Source organism: Varanus komodoensis, unplaced genomic scaffold (genome assembly GCF_004798865.1).
Source record: "Varanus komodoensis strain SLA01 unplaced genomic scaffold, ASM479886v1 scaffold15, whole genome shotgun sequence".
NCBI lineage: Eukaryota > Metazoa > Chordata > Lepidosauria > Squamata > Varanidae > Varanus > Varanus komodoensis.
The window spans coordinates 28,450,370-28,470,122 of NW_025335440.1; the positions used below are offsets into that span (position 1 = coordinate 28,450,370).

General features: G+C 41.1%; 2 protein-coding genes across 3 annotated transcripts in view; one reads left to right on the top strand and one right to left on the bottom strand.

The window, feature by feature from the left end:
• AKAP9 (A-kinase anchoring protein 9) overlaps positions 1-4,466 on the top strand; it is a 124,967-nt gene extending 120,501 nt beyond the window's left edge. The window contains exon 53 of the transcript XR_006414209.1: positions 4,121-4,466. The gene's annotated coding sequence lies outside the window, so the exon portion shown is untranslated. The remainder of the gene's footprint in view (positions 1-4,120) is intronic.
• On the bottom strand, positions 1,140-16,922 carry LOC123020883 (lanosterol 14-alpha demethylase). Of its 2 annotated transcripts, XM_044425121.1 has the most exons (10): positions 16,672-16,922; positions 14,222-14,320; positions 12,626-12,802; positions 10,634-10,760; positions 9,207-9,381; positions 6,564-6,683; positions 4,472-4,667; positions 3,538-3,633; positions 2,544-2,712; positions 1,140-1,432 (listed from the first exon to the last, which is right to left on the bottom strand). In XM_044425121.1, exons 1-10 carry the CDS (start codon positions 16,825-16,827, stop codon positions 1,245-1,247), a joined length of 1,503 nt encoding a protein of 500 aa, XP_044281056.1. In that variant the 5' UTR covers positions 16,828-16,922; the 3' UTR covers positions 1,140-1,244. The 2 variants fall into 2 exon arrangements, with proteins under 2 accessions (XP_044281056.1, XP_044281057.1); XM_044425122.1 differs by lacking the exon at positions 16,672-16,922 and having other exon boundaries at positions 12,626-12,716; positions 14,222-15,156.
• Positions 16,923-19,753: the final 2,831 nt, after the last annotated feature.

Consider the following 19,753-nt stretch of genomic DNA (forward strand, 5'->3'; position numbering starts at 1 on the left):
TGCAGTCTGCACCAGCCAAAATACTCCAGTGTCTCACCCTTCTTCAGTCTACACCTGGCAAAAATGATCTAACATAGGCAGCTCAACATGAAAAAGTTGAACCATATTTAAAGATTTTACTGACATCCCAAGGTCAATCCACAACAGTTTCGCCAATGAAGGATCTTCTATATACCTAATTATTAATCACCACACAGCTATGGGTAAACATTCCAACTTTTAATTCTTTTTGCAGATAGCACATCAATTTCTTGACCTTATGGTTACATCCTTTATTTCTCCTAACACAGAGATGACGTGCTGTAGATAATATATAGAGCTTCAAATCGTGACTTCCCAACATTAGAATTATTCAGAGCCCCCACCTTGTATCCCTGACAACCAGTATGAAAAGAACCACATTGGCTGCTCTCTGAGAAGACAAACAGACCTTGGAGAGGGAGAAAAGAAGTGTGCCAGAGGTGCAGGGAAGGGAGGAGGCTGGAGATGTCTATATAGGCCAATTTTTATCAGCCCCCAAGTCTTCCCTCTGCAGCCCTTCATCTAGATGGTCAAAAATGGTTGCCTAGACAAAATGCATGAGCAGGGCACAGATCCAGTAGAGACTGCTGCCTCTGCACCTTGCTCCAGCCATTGGATGTAGTCAAGCCTCCAATTTCAGAGGCTCACCTGCAGCAGACACAAGGAAGACGGGACTGCACCCCAAGTATCTCAGAGCACATGAGGTGGACATTAATTTGGTTACATTTGGTTGGAACACAGACTCTAAAAATGGTAAAGAAAAGGTACAATAATGAAACTCTAGAAAAGGTACTAATTTCTTCAAAGGTATGTCATGTGTATTAACCCTTTGTTTAAAAAAACCTGTCAGTTCTTACAAACTTAGAGTAAACTAGCCCTGCATTACAGAAGCTAGTGATGCTGGGCTTTTTTATTCTAATGTTTTAAGGACACCAGAACATCATAAATGTACTTGTTCAAAATTTTGATGGATTACTTCTGAACCTACTTAGGATTAGTTTGCCAGTTCGGACTTCAAAAGGTACAAATAATTAGATCACATATTCAAGTTACAAACTGGAAATCTGGGTTAAAAAGCATAAGAATATAAATGCAAGAACCTGCTTAATAGTCTAAGGAATAGCACAAAAGAATCACATTTCTTTACAATATTACAAGTAGTGACAAATTTCTTCTTAAACAATCTTTTCATAACTCATGCAGCTCTTCCAGATAGCTTGAAGTTACATCTCACTGTGTGATCTCCTGTTGTATCTAATGATCGGATTGTTAGGTGTGTGGATCATAGTTGTATAATTTATGGTAGGAAAATATCCATTTACTAAATCAAATTCGTACAAACGCAGAAGAGTTGACCAAATCGTCTTAATTTGAACATAAGCAAAGTTTTCTCCGATGCAACGATGACGACCTAAAAGAAAATTTTTAAAGTGTCCTCAATTTACATTTTCAAACATTCTTAGGGAGCAACACTCAACTCCTGGAAAGGGCTGCTGGATGCTGTGGACATGCTCACTGCAGGTAGCAAGGAAGGTGCATGGACAGAGAACCCTCCTGGTGTAGCAGCAAAAAGCTCTAGTGCCATGGCTGAATGCCTACAGATTTCCACAGGCAGCATTTTAGAGGGTATCATGCCCTTGACAACCAGTCCCCATTAATAATGCCACTTTCAGAACTAGTTAACTACTTTCCATAGGTTTCAATGGGAGAATAATATTTGAAACAAATGGCAACCATGCCTCCCAAGCCAGATGGGCTGGGATGTTCTGCCATGGATCCCTCACCACCATCTCTGTAATTAGGAAGGCTCTACCCAACTAACCATGCATTATTTTATCGTACCTATCCTGTCCAGTTCCAATGCAACCACAGGTACTCAAGCTAGAGTGCTTTCTGGAAAACTGCCTGCATCATTAAAGATTAACTAGTGACAGCTCTTTCACTTCTGCATGTGGAAGACATGAAACGGAATTGCCTAAGATGCACAGCAAGGCAGATTTTCTTGAAAAAAAAATGCATATCATTTTTTAAAGAAAATGCCAATAACAATAGACCCATGGTTTTCACTATAGTTTGAACAGACGCCATTTTGAAAAATCAGTGGAAGAGCTCCCTTTTCCCCTGCCCTCTTTCCCCTGCCTGCCATGTGTCTCCCCACTTCCACCCTCCAACCACATCTGTCTCCTTTCTTCCTCCCTGCCTCCCACATTGTTGCCACTGCACTCAACCAAGCTTTCTGAAGACACAAGTTGGTCAGATAAACAACCAATGCAGCTCTTCAGAGACAGGTGTCTGGCTCTGAGCCGGAAACTGTGGGAGGGGGAGATCCTTCCTATATTACAGGCTCTCACCAAGGACACCCCTCCTTCCACAAAGGTCCTCCTGGTGGGAGGAATGTGCAATTCATTGTTCCTCTCAGTCTACCACCTCAACTCTCGTGTGTCACCAGTGGCCCATGGGCATTGCAGTGGAGACGATTGTGAAGTTTATTCTTTGCTTAAGGCTCCTTTTCTATTACTTACCAGCACCAAATGGCACATATGCAAATTTCTCTCCAGATGCGGGGTTATCTTGGAGGTAACGGTCAGGTTTGAAGTTTAAATTTTCTATCCAACTATCCTTAAGTCTATGATTGATAGTAGGAGATACACAAACTTGATGACCAGGTGGAATTGTATAGCCAGCAACAGTCTAAAAGCAAAAGAGAGGCTTACAAAAGAAGTTTACATTCTGTTCTGAATGTAATTACAGCAGCCCTCCAAAATGTTTTTCAAATTCAGTTTCATAAAGATTTTGGACAGCTGATTGACTGATGTAAAACGTAATGAAGCTACTACATCAGAGTTGCCAATCTATATGGTAGCCTTCCCCAACTTGGTGCCCTCCAGATGGTCTGTACCTTCAATTCCCATCAACTTGACTCCCTCCCCCCATGGCCAGTGGCCAGGAATGGTAGGAGTTGAACTGCAAAACATCTAGAGGGCATGAAGTTAACGGGAGGTAAATCCTAGAGAACTCAATAGGGCTTACTGTTAAGTACACAGGCACAGAATACCACTATAAGGGCATGATTCTATGGCCTCCTGATGCTGACAAGATTATTTGAAGCTCCAGCTCCAAGATCCTAGGATGGCCAAGGCCTTACCTCCCCCCACCCCACACTTAATCTAGTGTGAAAAGAGCTGTCTAGATAAAATGCTTGGTGCAAGGTGTACTGGCACCACTGGATGTATGTAAGCTTCCAAGTCCAGATGCTTATGTGTATCTGAGGGGGCCTTGGATTGCATTTTAAATGTATTAAATTGTAGTGTGCCACCTGCACACAACTGCATGTTTCTCTGGGATTAACAACTTTCAAAATGAAATTTCAAGGAGCTTGAAATTACTCCACCTTTCATGTTCCATTTGAGACTGAAAAACCAAATGTAAAACATGCAACTTCATATAGTTGTTTGGAGGTCCTTCCAGAATTATTATTCCAGATTTAACATACCAGTGACTATAAGCATTTCTTACTTGGGGAGTTTTAGCCAACCTCATCATAGTCATTATAGGAGGTCTAAGTCTTAATGTTTCTTTCAAGCAATTGTCCAGCAAAGTCATTTCCTTGAGCTACAAATAAGTGAAAGAGATCTTATTAATTTCTTATACATTAAAAAACTCTTTAACAATAGTCACATAGTGTGGTTGCTATTTCTTACTACAAATTCCTATAGTGAGCCAGTCATAATTTTTGGTACAAGGATTAAGCAAACAACCCCAGTACAACAAAGGATTATTTAATACATACTGTAACTGCAAGGGTGTAGAAGGAAAACATGTATAACTATGCACACAATTTAGAGAAGAGCTTTATTTTACTAGATATGCCCCCATTGGCAAGCAGCACATTGCTTGTTTTTTTCGCTACAGCTACACCTACTGATTGGTCAGTAGACTGCCATACTAACAGTTTTGCTTTAGTGCTATGCACACTGACAAAGAAATAAATTACATGTTCGATAGTGTTTACTTCCAATGAAAGAGGTTGGATTTAGCTTGTGCGTTACAGTACTAAGAAGTTACGTGCACATTTTTTTCAAATGGTTGATTTTTTCAGAAAACTACTGAGGAACAATGAAAACTACTGAGAAACTACTGAGAAAGGCCTGGTGCACAATTTTCATTTATGGAAAGAAGTGGACAAATGAGCATTTGGAGCAGGTGCAAAGTGCCCGTCAGTTCTTCAGAGTATCCAAAAGCTTGGGCAGAGGAATGTTCCACAGATGGAGCACTTCCTCTCAGAGGAGGCAGATCCTGAATACAACCTTGCAAAAAATTGCACAATTTCACAATGTCTGTTTGATTCTTTGATGCAAATGACTGCTATCTTCAGCTAGAGCCTTTTTAAAATTAGTTTAGAATGGAACTTCACTAGGAATTAAAAAGCTTAAATACAAAATCTACAAACCTGGTCATAATTTAATGGAGCTGAATCTTCTCCATGTACTGATATTTGTTCCACATAACACTGTTCCTGAATTGATTTGTCTCTAGCCAAAAAGAAGCCAAGCCAAGTGCTAGTAGTTGAAGATGTATGTTGACCTGCTAAAAGCAGCCCAATAAGCATTCCAGCAATTTCGTCATCAGTTAGGTGGCGGCCGTCTCTGGATTACAGGACAAAAATATATAGGTCATACATGCGCTTTAGTATATTTAAACAATCTAGCAAGCCAAAACATAAACCTCAGGTCATGCACAATCGTCTCAAATTAATTGAAATTAATGGGAAGCTGTATTTCTATATATTATTTGAACTCTTCCACTTAATGTCAAAAGCAGAGTCTTACCATAGTGTTAAAACACAGTCAACAGAACTTAATGAAATAGATAAAAACTGAAACAACAATACAAAAATGACAGGTTTAGCACAGAAAGCTAACAAAAAAACCCAAGAGGACTAGTCACAGAAGCCTCACCCAGCAGGTCAAATATCTGCTGGAACAGAAAACTTTTAGTCAAGCAGGAAAAAGCAAGGAAAAGGTGAAGTAGATACACTGGGTAGGTTTGGGAGATACTTTAAGCCTAGAGGGGCACAGTGGAGGCCTTCTAATACCACCTCCTGTTCTTCCCTACTGAGTCATCCAGCTGGTCTCCCAATGGACACCATGCAACAACACTGAGGAGAGCAAGATTACAGTCCTTCCTCTCCATTGCTCAGCTGTGGCACTACATCAGCTGGGATGGAAGGGCGAGCTGGTTTCTACCATGCATCTCTTCCCAGGTCCTCCTTGGAAGAAAAAGTGGGCAAAGGAAAAGAAGCAGCTCCACTCCAACAAGCCAGCCAATGCCATCACGTTGGCTAGCATAGAGGAAAGGAGGCAGTTTCCCCCAGCCCCCAGAAGAGCATGGGCACAAGCCACCTGGCACTGACCTTCCAAGGCCTTCCTTGCTTAGTGGAACTGGCCAACTATGCTCTATCATGCTGGGTAAAAAGAAGAGAAAGGATGCTTCAGGTTGCATTTTCCATTCCACCCAGTGAGGAGAGGGGAAACAGGGGAGGGAGCCAAGCTGCTCTGCCTGACTTCCTCCTGAAGGCAAGTGGGTGGGAGGCAGCTGCTTGGCCTTGCTTCCTCACAAAGAAGCAATACCAAGTGACTGATCCTTGCAGCCCATGCAGGGCCTGGGGAAGCATCAAACACCAAATCTCATTACTTCCCCCCACACTTCTGCCAATGCCAGAACAACCCCACTCTCCCCCTGGCATCTAGGTCCTGACTCTAGGGCAAGACTGCATTAATGTAACAATCAGTAATCTGCTTTCTTTTTTTTTAATGTACAGCGAATTTTAATTGCTCACCCTACCCTTTCCCCAATATTTTTCAAGTGTTCACATTACAAAAGTCAGCTCGACACCCTCCTGATGAGTTGGGACTCGAACTCCCATAAAACTCAGCCGATAGAGCCATTGGCAGTTGCATTCCCAGTACATCTGGAGGGTGTCAATTTTGGCAAAAAGGCATTAAATATTGCAGGATCTGTTGCTATCATAGCAATGACTCAAGACATTTCTAGTACACCCCAATAGACTTTTCAGACACGGACAGACTTTTTTAGACTTTCATTCCATACATAGTCAAGGCAGATCCAAAAGATCTCAAGGCATTAACCCTCAATGCTGCAATCACAGTTCAATTAGTTAAGCTGCCTCAGCTGTTAGAGGCTGCTATGCTTTCAAAAGCAAACATTGATCACCTCATAAATTTCATAATTTAATCTGTTGGAAATGCAAGCTTAAAAGCTTTTCTGGAATGAAGACAGTAGGCTTGCCACTATTCACAGTACTACAGACTTAAGGTTTTCCTCTACTTTCCTTAAACTCTAAATCTTATCTTGTTCTTGTACCAAGTTTGTATCTTAGTTCTGACTCCTCCTCTGATTTCACTGATCTTGACCAATAAGATCATTTTTTCTGTATAGCTCCGTTTTCAGTTCCAGTTTCCAGAGCTTGGCCTGCAGCTCAAAGTTGTCCCTACTAGGGACATCTTATCTACTTCACATACTTGTAGGTAACTTCAAGTAGTGTTTGAAGGATGTCATTCTCTTTCTCCAAAGACTGTCGTCGTTTCTGAATTACTTCATAGAAAATTGCCTTTATTTTATCGTGGGCTCGATCCCTGCGCCTAAAATTAAATGTGTCAGTGTAAGTAACAACACGGAGTAATGTTAAATATATATCAACATTTGAAAGAATACATTCTGAAGACTACATGTTTGGATTTGCAACTGCCAACATCTGTGTGCTACTCACAGTATAAGTTAAAGGTTTTATCAATTTAAAGCAAGTCAGAAGAAAGCTACTGCAGTGCAGTGGCAGCATTAGAACACCCTACTGAAAAAAAATCCATAATCCAGTCTGTAACTCATATTCTGTTACTATAGGTGAACATAGACTTTCATGGGTTTGATTTATTTGTGAGTTTGCCATTGATAATTAAACCGGATTTTTTTGTTTTGGAGTTTTGCAGCCTACTGCAGAAAACTGTCATCAGCACAGAGAGAGGGGAAGTGAAAGGGGAGAGAGGGAGGGCCTCCAAAGTATGCCTTCTTGCCTTGCCCGTCCAGAGAGGGAAATCTCTCCCACATTTCCTTGGTGCAAAGAGACGGTGCTGGTGAGTGAGAGGGACGGTGGAGAGTAAGACCCTAAGAATGCAATTAATGAAGAAGAGCAGCCCTGCTGAATCAGACCAAGGTCTAAGAGAGAGAGGGAGAAGCAATCTAGTACACATACAGTCAAAGTATTAAGAGTTAAGTTTTGGTGGGGGCTAGAGATAGTCATGGTTTTTCCACTTCATGGGGGTTCTTGCAAATGTGGAGGGCTAACTCTAATTATTAATGGGTTCGAGTGGTCTTCGAAGAAACAGTCCTATTCCACTTTACAGATTAGTCATTTATGGATGGTCATCAAGAATTAGCACTGGGAGCAAATGTGATTTAATCTTCAGCAAAATACAGTCTCAGGAAGCAGGATATAAATGTAATAAATATAGAAATACATATCCAAGATTAAGCTAGTAAGGATAGAGTTCCATATTCCCTCTCAGTGTATCTAAACCTGCATGTTCAGAACCGTTCACCTAGAAACACTTCCAACATAACTTCTGCAATATATGAGCCACAACAGATGGCTCCCTCCTGAATGGTGAAGGTCTGGCTCCCATGAGTGAGTGCAACGCTGTCCTTCCTATAGTCTTGTTACTACTTCTCAAACCCAAGCCAATTCTGGCAGAGAAAGCAGCAGAAGTTTGGACCTCTCTATAGGCCCAAGGGCTTCTTACAGGAATTTGCCCTCCAGTGGCTCCAAAACCGTATCAATATCAGAAAAGCTTTAAATAGGAACAATTTATATAAAAATGCTGCTGGGTCTGTTAAAGCAGATTTATAACCCTACTAGGAAACCAAATGCATAAATACTGAGTAAATACTGTGAAATTACTTATTTCACTTCGGTATGGAAACAAACTGTCAAGTGTGGAACGGAATAGAATACCACTACACATCTCACATTATAATACAATATAATGCATGATTAATTTACTCTGAAGAAGCATTACATGACCACATGATCTGCAATGTCTCAATCTCTTATGATTAGAAGACTAGGACAGTTTTCAGAATCACACATTCTCTCCTGCCCCAATCTTCTTCTTTCATATGAATAGTCTTATCAGTTCTCACCCATATCTTGACCACATTTAAGGGATATAGTTAGAACTAACATTAACTCTAAGTAATGTAACCAGGTTGCTTAAAGAACATAGAAACCAACAAACCTAAAGTTTCCCCATGGCAAATTCTCACCCCCTCATTCCTTAGAATGGTTCCTACTCTTTCCCATCAGCAGCTTCTTTTACTGCTTTCCTGCACCTAGTCGGGAATGCTAAAGTCACAGTTCCATCCAGTCTCAAGTACTGCTGCTCTGAAATCAGAGGCTTCTGAATCCTATGTCCTGCTATACAGAGGTCAGAAGGAGCAGCAAAAATAATCCTTGTCCCTGAACATCTTTGTCTTTGTTTTTTCTAGATGGGCTTTTCAGCTCAGGTAGGAACCGGAGGGAAGGAGACTAGAGAAGGCTCTGAATAAAACACATCCTGGTCTCGTCCCCCCACCACCCACTGGAACACCCCTTTTCCTCCTCCTCCAAGGTCAATTTTACAATCTGGCATGGTTCTTTCCATGCTAGCTGTGAAGGGAAAGATCTCTGGCTCCCCCTTTTGAGGTTCGAGCACTGTCTGACCTCAGAAGAGTTCTTCAAAGCAGTCCAATGGTTCCTGGGATGCTCTCCCAGACACCAAAGGAAGAGAGATCTTCCAGAAAGAAGTTCAAGGTCATGCAACCTCTGTCAACAATGATCAAGTGATCCTTCTGGGAGATATATTTGTGTTTATGCTTCACTGGAAAGTACACTTCTAAGAACCAGTGCGATGCAGCTTTAAACCTCTGCTTTTCCATGAAGCTCACTGGCTGACCATGGGCCAACCACTCTCTCTCAACCTAACTTAAATTACAGGATTGGTCTAAGAATAAAACACAGCACCATTTATACAGCCCTGAGTTACTCCCTAGAGGAAAGGGAGATTATATATGTAATAATATGTGCATGTATCTGATTAACAATATTCTATACTGATCAAGTTGTTTAGTACCTGAAGCTGGGCAAAGGCAGCCAGCCTGGCAAAAGCCAAGCAGCATGAGTAAATCCCCCATCCAGATCAGCATAGAGTTGTGCGACCTTCTCATTGAGAATGCTCCTTATTTCCTTCCCATGTAAACAGTGACTTGCTGTTAAAATGATTAGTTCTGAAAGTGCTTCAAACAAGTCTGTGAAAGATACAATGGAAGAGTTTAGAATAAATCCAAGTAAAGATGCACTACTTTTAGACATCCCATCTTCTCCCCACCTTCCAAAGAGACACCAAAAGGAATGTTACCACCAGATGTAATGCTCCAATTTTTATATGATTATTAAAATCACCTGAATTGAGAGTCTACAAGCTGGAAGCCTAAAATCCATGTCCTGAAACATAAAACGCATTCCTGAATTTTGTGGATTGTCATCAGATGTTAAATACTTATCAAACGCCAATCTCAGATCATGCTGCTTGTGTATTTTCATTTGCAATCCAACTTTATACAAAGAACACAACACACCAACTTCTTTAGGGCTTTAATTGGAAAAAATGTGAACATGCTCAGATGGTATGCCAAAAACTGACTATGATAACCCTAGAGTAGGTTCTGAAAATATTTCCCTCATATAAATGATTATCCCAGGCCATGGTACAAGAAAAGAAGAAACACAATTAGGACAGTTTTAAATGAATTAATCCTATACTAAGATTGCCTACACAACTGTTAGTAGCTTTATCATAGCAAAATTAGAGTAAGGGGAGCGCAAAAACTTAGAATCATGTTCATTAGAACCCAGAGCCATCCCATGACAAATCAGTATCTGGCTATCTCTTTTAAGTTATCCCCCCAAACTATTTCCCACATTGTACTTAAGCAGTCAGATCTGCTGTCTAACCACAACTAAAACTTTGGACATGGCCCAACTAAACACTTCGAAGTGTTTCGGCAGGCACAACTGAAACCCGCACTTAAACCCCTGCTGAATTGCTGCATTATGTCCTTTGTGAGGAATTTTACTTTCCTGTCATGCTACCTGTTCTTAGAATGTTGAGATACATAAAACGTGGTCTGACCACTGCATCGCCTTACAAATAATTCCAGCCAATTACTTCTCCTATGCCTCATATACACATGAACATTTCCACGGATTCTCTGCCTTACCTCAGCGATTGAGTCCTTCTGCTGCACAAGATTCAGGCATGAGAACTGCTTATGGCCTTCAGGGGGTGTGTCGCTGATTTAGAGTCTGAGGGATACACTGTGATTTTTATTGCTAGTTTTGTTTGGTGTTATATTTTTTGGCCTTGGAATGTTTTATTTTTTCCTAAAAATGTTGATGTAGTGTGGTATGCTGTCAAACTTCTTTCCTGAAAGATGATTTTGCTGACTCTTGCCCCAGAAATGTCCTGCTCAGACATATTTTTTCAAATTATATACTTACTCCTTTCTCCATTGTCTCCCCAAGTTTTAAAGTATTCCATAGTTTCTTTTTCAATTATTGGTACATGTTTTTTGAACTGGCTTACATTCAGCCCAGTTTTTAGCATCTTCTTCTGCTCCAAAAACACCTTTAAATAGAAACAAAGTAGATACTTACTTCTGTATCTTAGGCAGGAATGGATCAAAATTAAACCCTTATGCCACACTGATTTTAGAATAAAGTTAAATTCATGCTTCACTACCTTACTGAAATAAAATTAGTCACAATTAAAGGAACTTTTATCTCGTAAGGGAACATATAAGGGACTTATGGGTTTTCCACATGCAGCCAATTGGCCGCTTTGTGAATTTGGGACTAAATGGCTCTTGGTCTGATCCAATATAGCTCTTATGTTGTTAAATAGGTCATAAAAACCCCTTGATCCAGAAGAGCAGTCCTGGTGGAATACAACAAAAGAATTGTGTTTTTTGAATTTTGTTCTTTTGTAAAGAATTGTACAAAAGAACAAAACAAAAGGCAACAAAAGAATCCAGGAAGATTGTTCATGTCCTTACCAGTAGACTGCATTTGTTGCTAATGTTTCTGTAATTAGCTGCTTTCCTTCTTAAGAAATGCTGTTTTTAGTAACATCAAACTGCACTGTTCAAGCAGAAAAACCAGTTTTCTACACTCAAAAACTATTATATATTTAATGGTCTAAATCAGGGGTAGTAATACAAACTCTTACTGTTGGCTACCTCACTTCTTCAAATCAATTTCCAGTGTCAGTGCTATTGTCTGTGACATATCCTTTGCCAGCATTGCCTTCAGCTCCCCTTTAGGAGTTTTTCTGTCCACATTACCATTAGAGATATCAATTCTGTTCAGCTGATGTTACTGTTACTTCTTAAGAAGGTGCATGCATCTTAATCTGGTTCCTCAGGTTTGACCATTGCATCTTGGGTGACCCTGCTAGGAGAACAGCCTGGTGAGACAGTTTGGCCTCCTGGTGGCTTTGCTCCTGGCTTCTCTGGCACTCTCAGGCCCTCTCCCCATGTTAAGGTGTGCATCGAGGGAGGGGCATATACACACATAAATGTATGCATTTAGTTGACCACAATCCTGTGCATAACTATTTAGGCTTAAGTTCACTGAAATCAGTGCACCTTACATTGACATAACTCTGTGTTGGACTGTGCCCTCTCTCTGGCAGTAATTGTTAGGTTTTCGAAGGCCAGTAAATGCACAGAAATATCTTATGTGCATTTCCTCTCAAGGAGGTGGCAGCTATGAATGTTCACATTTTCAAAAGATGGAATGTGTGCAGCTGCCCCTTCACCAGAGAAGCCAGCAGGGAAATTATGTCATGCCAGAGGTTTACGCACATATTTTTATTCTTAAAACATAAAAATAACGGGTTGGATTGAAACTGAAGCTATACATCTGTACACTCTTACCTGGTAATAAAAGGTAATTTATTCAATTATAATTTAACTTGTCCAATGGATTTAATTGAGACTAAACCCAACTGTTAGTAAATCCTAATACAACTATTAGTTCAGTCCTCAGAAGTGAGTCTTGGGATTTATTCTCAATTAAGTGGTCTAGATTGCAGCCTTTTTCTGGATCCAACCCAACTTCTTTATTTAATGATTTCAAATGAATAACTTAGTTCTGCTGAAATGTGATTTGAACTATTAATTGGTTACTATAAATTAATATAATCAACTAAAATGCTTAAATAAGTATAATCCAATGGGCAATAATGGCAGTAACCAGTAATTCTACTGTGGAAATTCAGCCATAAAGTTACAACTTTGCTGTAACCTTTCAACTCTGTGAAGAAACTCCATCACCTGCTAGTATTAAGTTGAATGTCGGAAGGATGCTGCTGAGTATGGTCTTGTATTACAGAGCTTGTTAATGTGGAAATCTTGATTTGGAGTTGATGTTCCACATAAATAATAAATTAATCAGGTAAACAATTACTACATCATTTCATAACACACGTACTGGGTTTGGTACATCGTAAGCTACACCCTTGCCAAAGACAGGTGTAGTTAGCCGGGAATATACATCTTCTGCATTCAGATCTTCATTTTTACTGTTGAACAGAAGAGCGGCAGCATCACTACCGAGAAGATACGTAAATGTCTTCCCTACCATAGTGAAGCTAAAGACTGGTCCATACTGTAGAGACAAATGAAGTAGTCAGGAAATGAAGGAAAGAGATAAAAACAGAAATGTAAAAGAAAGGCATTTTAAGTATTGCATAGCAAAAATTACCATAAGAACCTTTATTGAAACACGCATGATTTAAGTGTGCACACACAGAGACTATACAGCAAAAGAAAAAAGTTCAAAAAATAGCAAGTCTTATATTAATCCACTGTTTTTATGGGGCAATCCTACCTGTGGCAAGAGTGGAGTGGGGCTGGCATTTGAGGTTCCAAAATATTGAAAATCCTGGTAGACTGATGTTGACAGGGCTAAAGAGATTTTCTTTCCTTTTCTTTTCCTTTCCCTCTATAGCTTTTGATTTTTAAATGGGTTCTCTACCATTGATTCCAGTGAGAAGGAAATAACTTACACCAGTTCCAGGACTAAAATAAATCTGCAGCCAGTTTGGTGAGCAGTTCTGAAGACTAGAATCCACAGCTGCCCTCTGGCAAATCCCTGTCATACCTCTTTTTGCCTGTTCCAATATCAGAGGATAGCCAGCAACTGATACTTCTGCAGCTGCTGGGAGGTGAATGCGGAGGCCAAATATCCACTTCTCTCTGCCATGGGATGTAGAATTCTAATATGTCCTCTAGGATGCCGTGCACATGCTGGGCATGTCGTGAGCAGTGCCGGCTGGAGCTGGGGGTCAGACTCGATGGCCCGGGAGGCCACTTCTGACTCGTTCTGTTTCTATGTTTCTATGCCCTCCCAGGTAGCAAAGGAATACAGCTTCAGCCTCCAATGCTATGCATATTTACCTAGAAGTGTACTCCACTTAATACTTCGCCTACTTCACAAGATCTCTGTGAAGATAAAATGGGGGAAGACTGGGCATGCTGCTTTAAATTCCTTGAAGGGCAGAATACAGACTTAATACATAAATTGCTCAGAGTAAACATGCACAGAAATGAGCTGCACATCATGCTTAAATGCCAGGGGTGATTTGATCAAGTAGTCAGGCCTTCCACCAATGCCAAAATGCACCATGCTCAAATTGTAATAATAAAAAATGTGGATTTTTTGTATGTATCCATTGCATTCCATCATGGCTTTTGGTGCAAAGAGTGTACTGCCATTAACCATTTTCTAATTAATTCCCTTATTACCAATAATTTACTTTTACAAGTATTGCATATAATATTCACCAACAATGTTAATCTCAACAGATATTCAAGTACATAAACAATAACCAATAACTAGAACAAAACTAAATAACCATCCTTTGCCAGTTCTCAGTTTTTGCTACCAAACCTCAGATTGAACCACTGGAACCCTAATTAGCCCATGAGACTAGAGCTTTGGAACAGCTTTCATTATCCAAAACAAATATTAAGCTAAGAAGTTCTAAACATGTAACATCCCAACCACAAAACAGTTAAAACTCACCTTTCCATATGCATTTTCCAAAAATTCAATAGGATTTTTGCCAAAAGCAATTGCATGACCCAGAAAGGGGATATTTGATGAAATATATGGTGGGTACTTCTACAAGAAAAAGTAAACAAAGCCAGTTGATATAGTCATGCAGAGAACAGTTCACTGCATGGTGGAACCAGAAGACAAAGTAAAAAAAGGAAGGCTTTTTCCATTAGCTCAGCTGGGAGCATCTGCTGTTACAGAGGAGTCTTCTCCTCTCAGCCACTGTATTGCAGAAGCAATCAAACATGATGTTCCCTTCACAAGATCAGCTGGAAGCAATGGACCAGTTCTAGTTTGATTGCTAACCCACCTACTCCTAGACCTGTGTTTTGCTTTATCTGTGCAACTGTAATATAATTCTCAGTGATGGACCTACAAACTGTGTCCAGGCTGATAGCCAAGAATAATTTCTAGCCAGCCCAAAGATACCAAACATAAACAAGAATGCATGCAGAAGTCTTTCCCTTTCCTTTGAGCAAGTGCAACCTGCCCTTCCCTTTCTGCAATAATAATAATAATAATAATAATAATAATAATAATAATAAAAAAAGCAGCAAAGGGCTTATGGAACTGATGATTTAAGTTTCTCTCTCTTTAGAAATTAAACACAGCTCCCACATCCCTGATAAATGTGGGCAGACTTCAAACTCCTACAATCCATTTTTGGGGTTGGGGGTAGTGGTTGGCGTGGGGAGCTGTTTCGCTTTTCCAGAGAGATCCAAGTTACTACAGAATAATGATCTCTAATTCCAAGCCCCATAAACACACACACACACACATACACACACACACAACTGGTAGCCTTGGACAAAGACCTGATTGAAAGCAACCAGTTAATACTAACATTTTAGAGATGAAGACCTGGGAGACTAAGCCCCAGGAGATCACAGAGTCCATGACTTCTTTCTTTCATGCATTTTTCAAGGGAGAACAAGCTGTTTCAGCCTTCTGTGTCATGACCCTATTTAAGAACTAGTGGAACAGTGGCTTGGAGATACGCTACTTTTTCATATTTATTTATTTATTTATTTATTAAATTTCACTAACCACCCCACTAACCACATGGCTCCCTGGGTGGATTACAACAGTAAAACCAAACCAGTATAAAACAATACAATAAAAACACCTCAAACATTAAAATGACAATAAAACAACAATAAAAGTGCATCTATCAGAACTTCAGATTGCATAAAAGACACATTCTCTTCTGTTAAAATGGCATTAAAAACTACCTTAACAATTAAACTACTGGCAGCATGAAAAAGTCTTCACCTGGTGCCAAAAAGAATGCAAAGATGGTGCCAGGTGAGCCTTTCTGGGGAGCTCATTCCATCAAGGTACCATTCCCAAAAAGGCCCTTTTTTCTAGGGAGGTAATTGTGCATACACTTGTCTTCAAGCATAATCTCAACCTTGCCACTTCAGTGTGAAAGGCAGACTAACAGTCTGGTCCTATGCATTTTACTCAGCTACTAGAGTAACTGAATATTAACTGTGGTTATGATTCTTGAAGGCATCCATGGCTTAGGACCAGGCTACCTGAATTATGAGTCTCTCCCAGAGGAGTTTGCCTGCATTTTAAAATCTTGAGGGAAGGCCCTTCTCTTGGTCCCACCAGCATCAGAGGTGTATCTGGTGTTTCAAGTTCTGGCATCCCCAGCAGAGAGGGGCTAGGCTGACCACCCCTTTGTTGTCCTTTCACCTGCAGACAAATGCTTTTTTATTCAGATACACTTCTGGATTATAAACTGATCTAGTACCAAAAGGGCTTTTAACAGGTTGGAGTCTTGTGATTTTTGGCCCAGTGTGGCCATAGTATTCTGTGTGATTTTTTTCTATGAAATGTAACATAATATCTGAACTACCACAGCAACCATGTATTTTCTGGTGAAGGCAAAATTTTTCAGTGACCCTTAATAAATCTTTTTATCTGCCATACCAAAATACACACTGATAAAAGATGCTGAGGCTCAAAACTCCTTATGCTGGAAGCTGAATCCTGCTTTGGAAACAAAGCTATCTGTATGCTCTCTGATATGTTGTACATTTCGTGTGTAGTTTTTATTTCTAAGGTTTTAATCTTTCTAGACTTTAGCTTTTGAGTGGTATAAAATTGTAATACATTTCATGAAAATGAACGAGGTGGGCAGAATGCAACTCTCTGAACATGCTCAGAAGTCCTCTCCTCCTTTATAAAGCTACGCATTCCCGACCCGCCCTTACCCATGACCCGACTCACACTTCTCCTCTAGGCTCTCAGGTTACTTTCGGGAACGACCCCGCCCCCGCAAAAAAAACAAACAAACCGATATGTATATTGTTGCTTTCCCCTCTGACTCGACCGACCCCATAATCAACCCACTCTCCCCCCTGAGAGCCAGAAGTGGAACCTCCGCCAAGCCACTCGCCACAACCTACCTGATTGGAGAGTCGCCGATGGCGCGAGCCGATCTGGAGCAAGTAGCCCAAGCTCAGAGCCAAGGCAGAGGCGGCCAGCAGCAAGGAGAGCGGGCCGCTCGCAGCCACCTTCTCCAGCAGAGAGCCGCCCACCTGCAACAAGCTCAGTACCACCATCCTTTCACGGTGTGCTAAAAGAAACTGCCGCTGCCGGCGGTCCAGGACTTTCGCCGTCCTCCTCCCTTACCTTCTCGGGGCGGCGCTGGGCTGATCTCTGCCCATCTGACGAACGCGGCACGGTAGCCAATGGTGAGCGCGCGAGAACGGAAGACCCGAGGAGACGCGCCGGGTTGGAGAAGGGAAGGTGCGGTGGCGGGATGCGCAACTCCTCCGATTTCTATAGATTTCTTTCAAAGCCGAATGCGACAATTCAGTAGGCATCCTCAGGACTCTAGCCAGGGTTGGAATTGCTCTGCCTCGTCCACAAACAATTATTAAAATAAAGCTTCAATTTTGTCTTTTAAAGGCATACAGCCAGGTGTACTGTCCTGTTTGTGTGTGTGTGTTCCCTCCCTCTTCAGAACATTTAGGGTTAGGATCATCCTTTATCTTGCTTTTCAGAGAGTGGAAGTGTCAAAGTGCTCGAAGGCATTGGCTATTTGAAAGGATGTCCAGGAAAATTCATACTTAAAGAACAAAAAGCAGGGTCCTTAAAGTTGTACATTAATATTTACACCTAGACTGAGCAGTCACATACATCAGGTGATCACAGTCTTTCCCTCTAAATTGGCATATATGTGAGTGGTAAGCAAATATGTCTCTCTCTTTTTTTTTTTGACCCCAAAATCCATTTTTGGAGATGCATCAGTAGCTAAACTATGGGACATCTTTCTAAGTAAATATCTATACAGCTGTACAGCTATAGCAGTGAATCCAGGTTTAATCATTGTTTAAGGCAGACCCACTGAAATCACCATGCCTAACTGTAAGTCTGAAATTCAAGCTGGATTCCAAAAAGGAAGAGGCACTTGAGATCATATCACAAATATACACTGGCTACTGGAGTGCAACAAAGGCTTTTTGAAGATCAGTCCATCCTTTATAGATTACAGCAAAACCTTGTGGATCATAACAGGCTACGGATGGTTTGAAAAAAAAACAGATATGCCTCACTTGATTGTCCCAAGGCATAACTCATATTCTGGACAAGATGCTACATTTAGGGCAGAATCTGGAGAATTAGATTATTTTTGTATAGGCAAAGCATCAGGCAAGGGTGTACTCTATATCCCTACATACCAATTTGTATGTAGAACAATATTGCCCCTTGTTAGCCCCCTACAGTGGTCTGAGAGAGTACTTTGAGATTCCGAGGAAATAATATGCAAGATTCAGATTTACTTATTTTTATTTATTTTTCAATTTATATCTTGCCTTTTTCCTACAAAGGTCTCAAGGCAGCTTACAGTTATGTAGCTGCTCATAAATTGTTGTTGATGCCAATAACTTTGTTAATTACCCATAGAGCTTCAACTATTGGGCAGTAACAACATTAAATGAATGAATGAATGTTCATGCTTGACCATCTTCTTTACTGAGGCGGGCTTTTGTGGCTGGGCCAGACAAGATGGAAACTTTCTTCAGAAAATGGCCACGGCTGGTACAAAAATATATCATAAGGAAAATTGGAGTAGAATAAGAGGAAGAAGGACTAACAATTTAAGTTATGTAGATAATACTGTTAAATGGCAGAGACAATGAGGGAGCTGGCAGAAGATTACATATGCAAATAATACCTATATAAAACATAACATTTACCAGGGCAACTCCAACAATATCTGGGTTCAGTCATCCATTCTAACTGGGACTGCATCCAAGTAGGCCAGAGTGGGATCACTTCAATGACACGCTGCAGATTTTGACCATCACAGGCATGAAAACCGGCAGTCACCCTGAGAATCCAACAGAAGGAGGGGCAAGCTGAGGTGTCACTCAAGCTGAAGTTTCACCCTCAAAAGCTGGAAAAGAAATGTTAGGCTCAAGCTCCTGTCAGTGGTTTGCTGGAAGAGCCATGGTAGTTCCTCTCCGCTTGAAAAGAAGCTGCTCAGCCTTGAAAGCATTGTGAGGTATGTTTCATTTTCCCAGTCTGAATCCTTAGGTTTGTATCCACTTGGGCCTAAGGGAGCTCTTTGTAGGTAAACTGTATTCGGACCCTGTACACCGTGGGTCCTCAAACTAAGGGGTCAGATCTGGCCCGCCATGCCCATTTGGACCCGCCGCGTGTGTGCCCACCACTGTCCACCTTGCCCCACGTGTGGGGAGGAAGCGGTTTGCTCGCCCAAAGAAAACTATCTCCAAGTGAGCAAGCCGCTGCCTTGTACACGCGCCCATGCCTCGCCTCCCCTTACGCGCAGGCTTGCCCCTGCCTCAACTCCCCTTGCCACATCCGCCACACCTCGGTGTGTGTGCCCACACACACCGCTCCCGCTCCCGCGCTGGCTCGTATATCCCGCCAGCACCACCTTTCTGGCCCACACCCAGCACCGGCAGCTTTCAACTGGCCCTCTGGTGGAAAAGTTTAAGGACCCCTGCTGTACACCATTCCAAATGAACCTAAATTCCTACAAGTCATGGGTTCCATAGTGGCATGGAAGCCTTCCCCACTGCATACTGCTCAGAAGACAGAAATCCTCACACCATACAGCATGATTTCTGAAGAACTACTTGTCCCAGAGTTCCTTGTGCCTGGGCAGGATATCCGGTGGGAAGAGCAAACTAGCATAATTGATCTCAGGGACAGTGAGAGAGAGTTCTGCTTTTAGGATTTACTGATGCAAAATATATGTAAGTAAATGTTTAGTTCACATACACCATTATACCAAGTCTGCTTATAAACTATATGGTTGTGTATATGTAATGGAGCCCCAGAATGATGCTACGACCCTGGCAAAGGCACAATCTAATCATATCTTTGTGTATCTCCTTTCTGTTTGTATTATTTTCAATATCACAGCCAAATTCATTTTTAAAATCTCACTGAAGTTACAGGTTGTATTTTGAATTGAAAAGTATAGCAGTTCATTAAACACAGTCAGGGACTGAG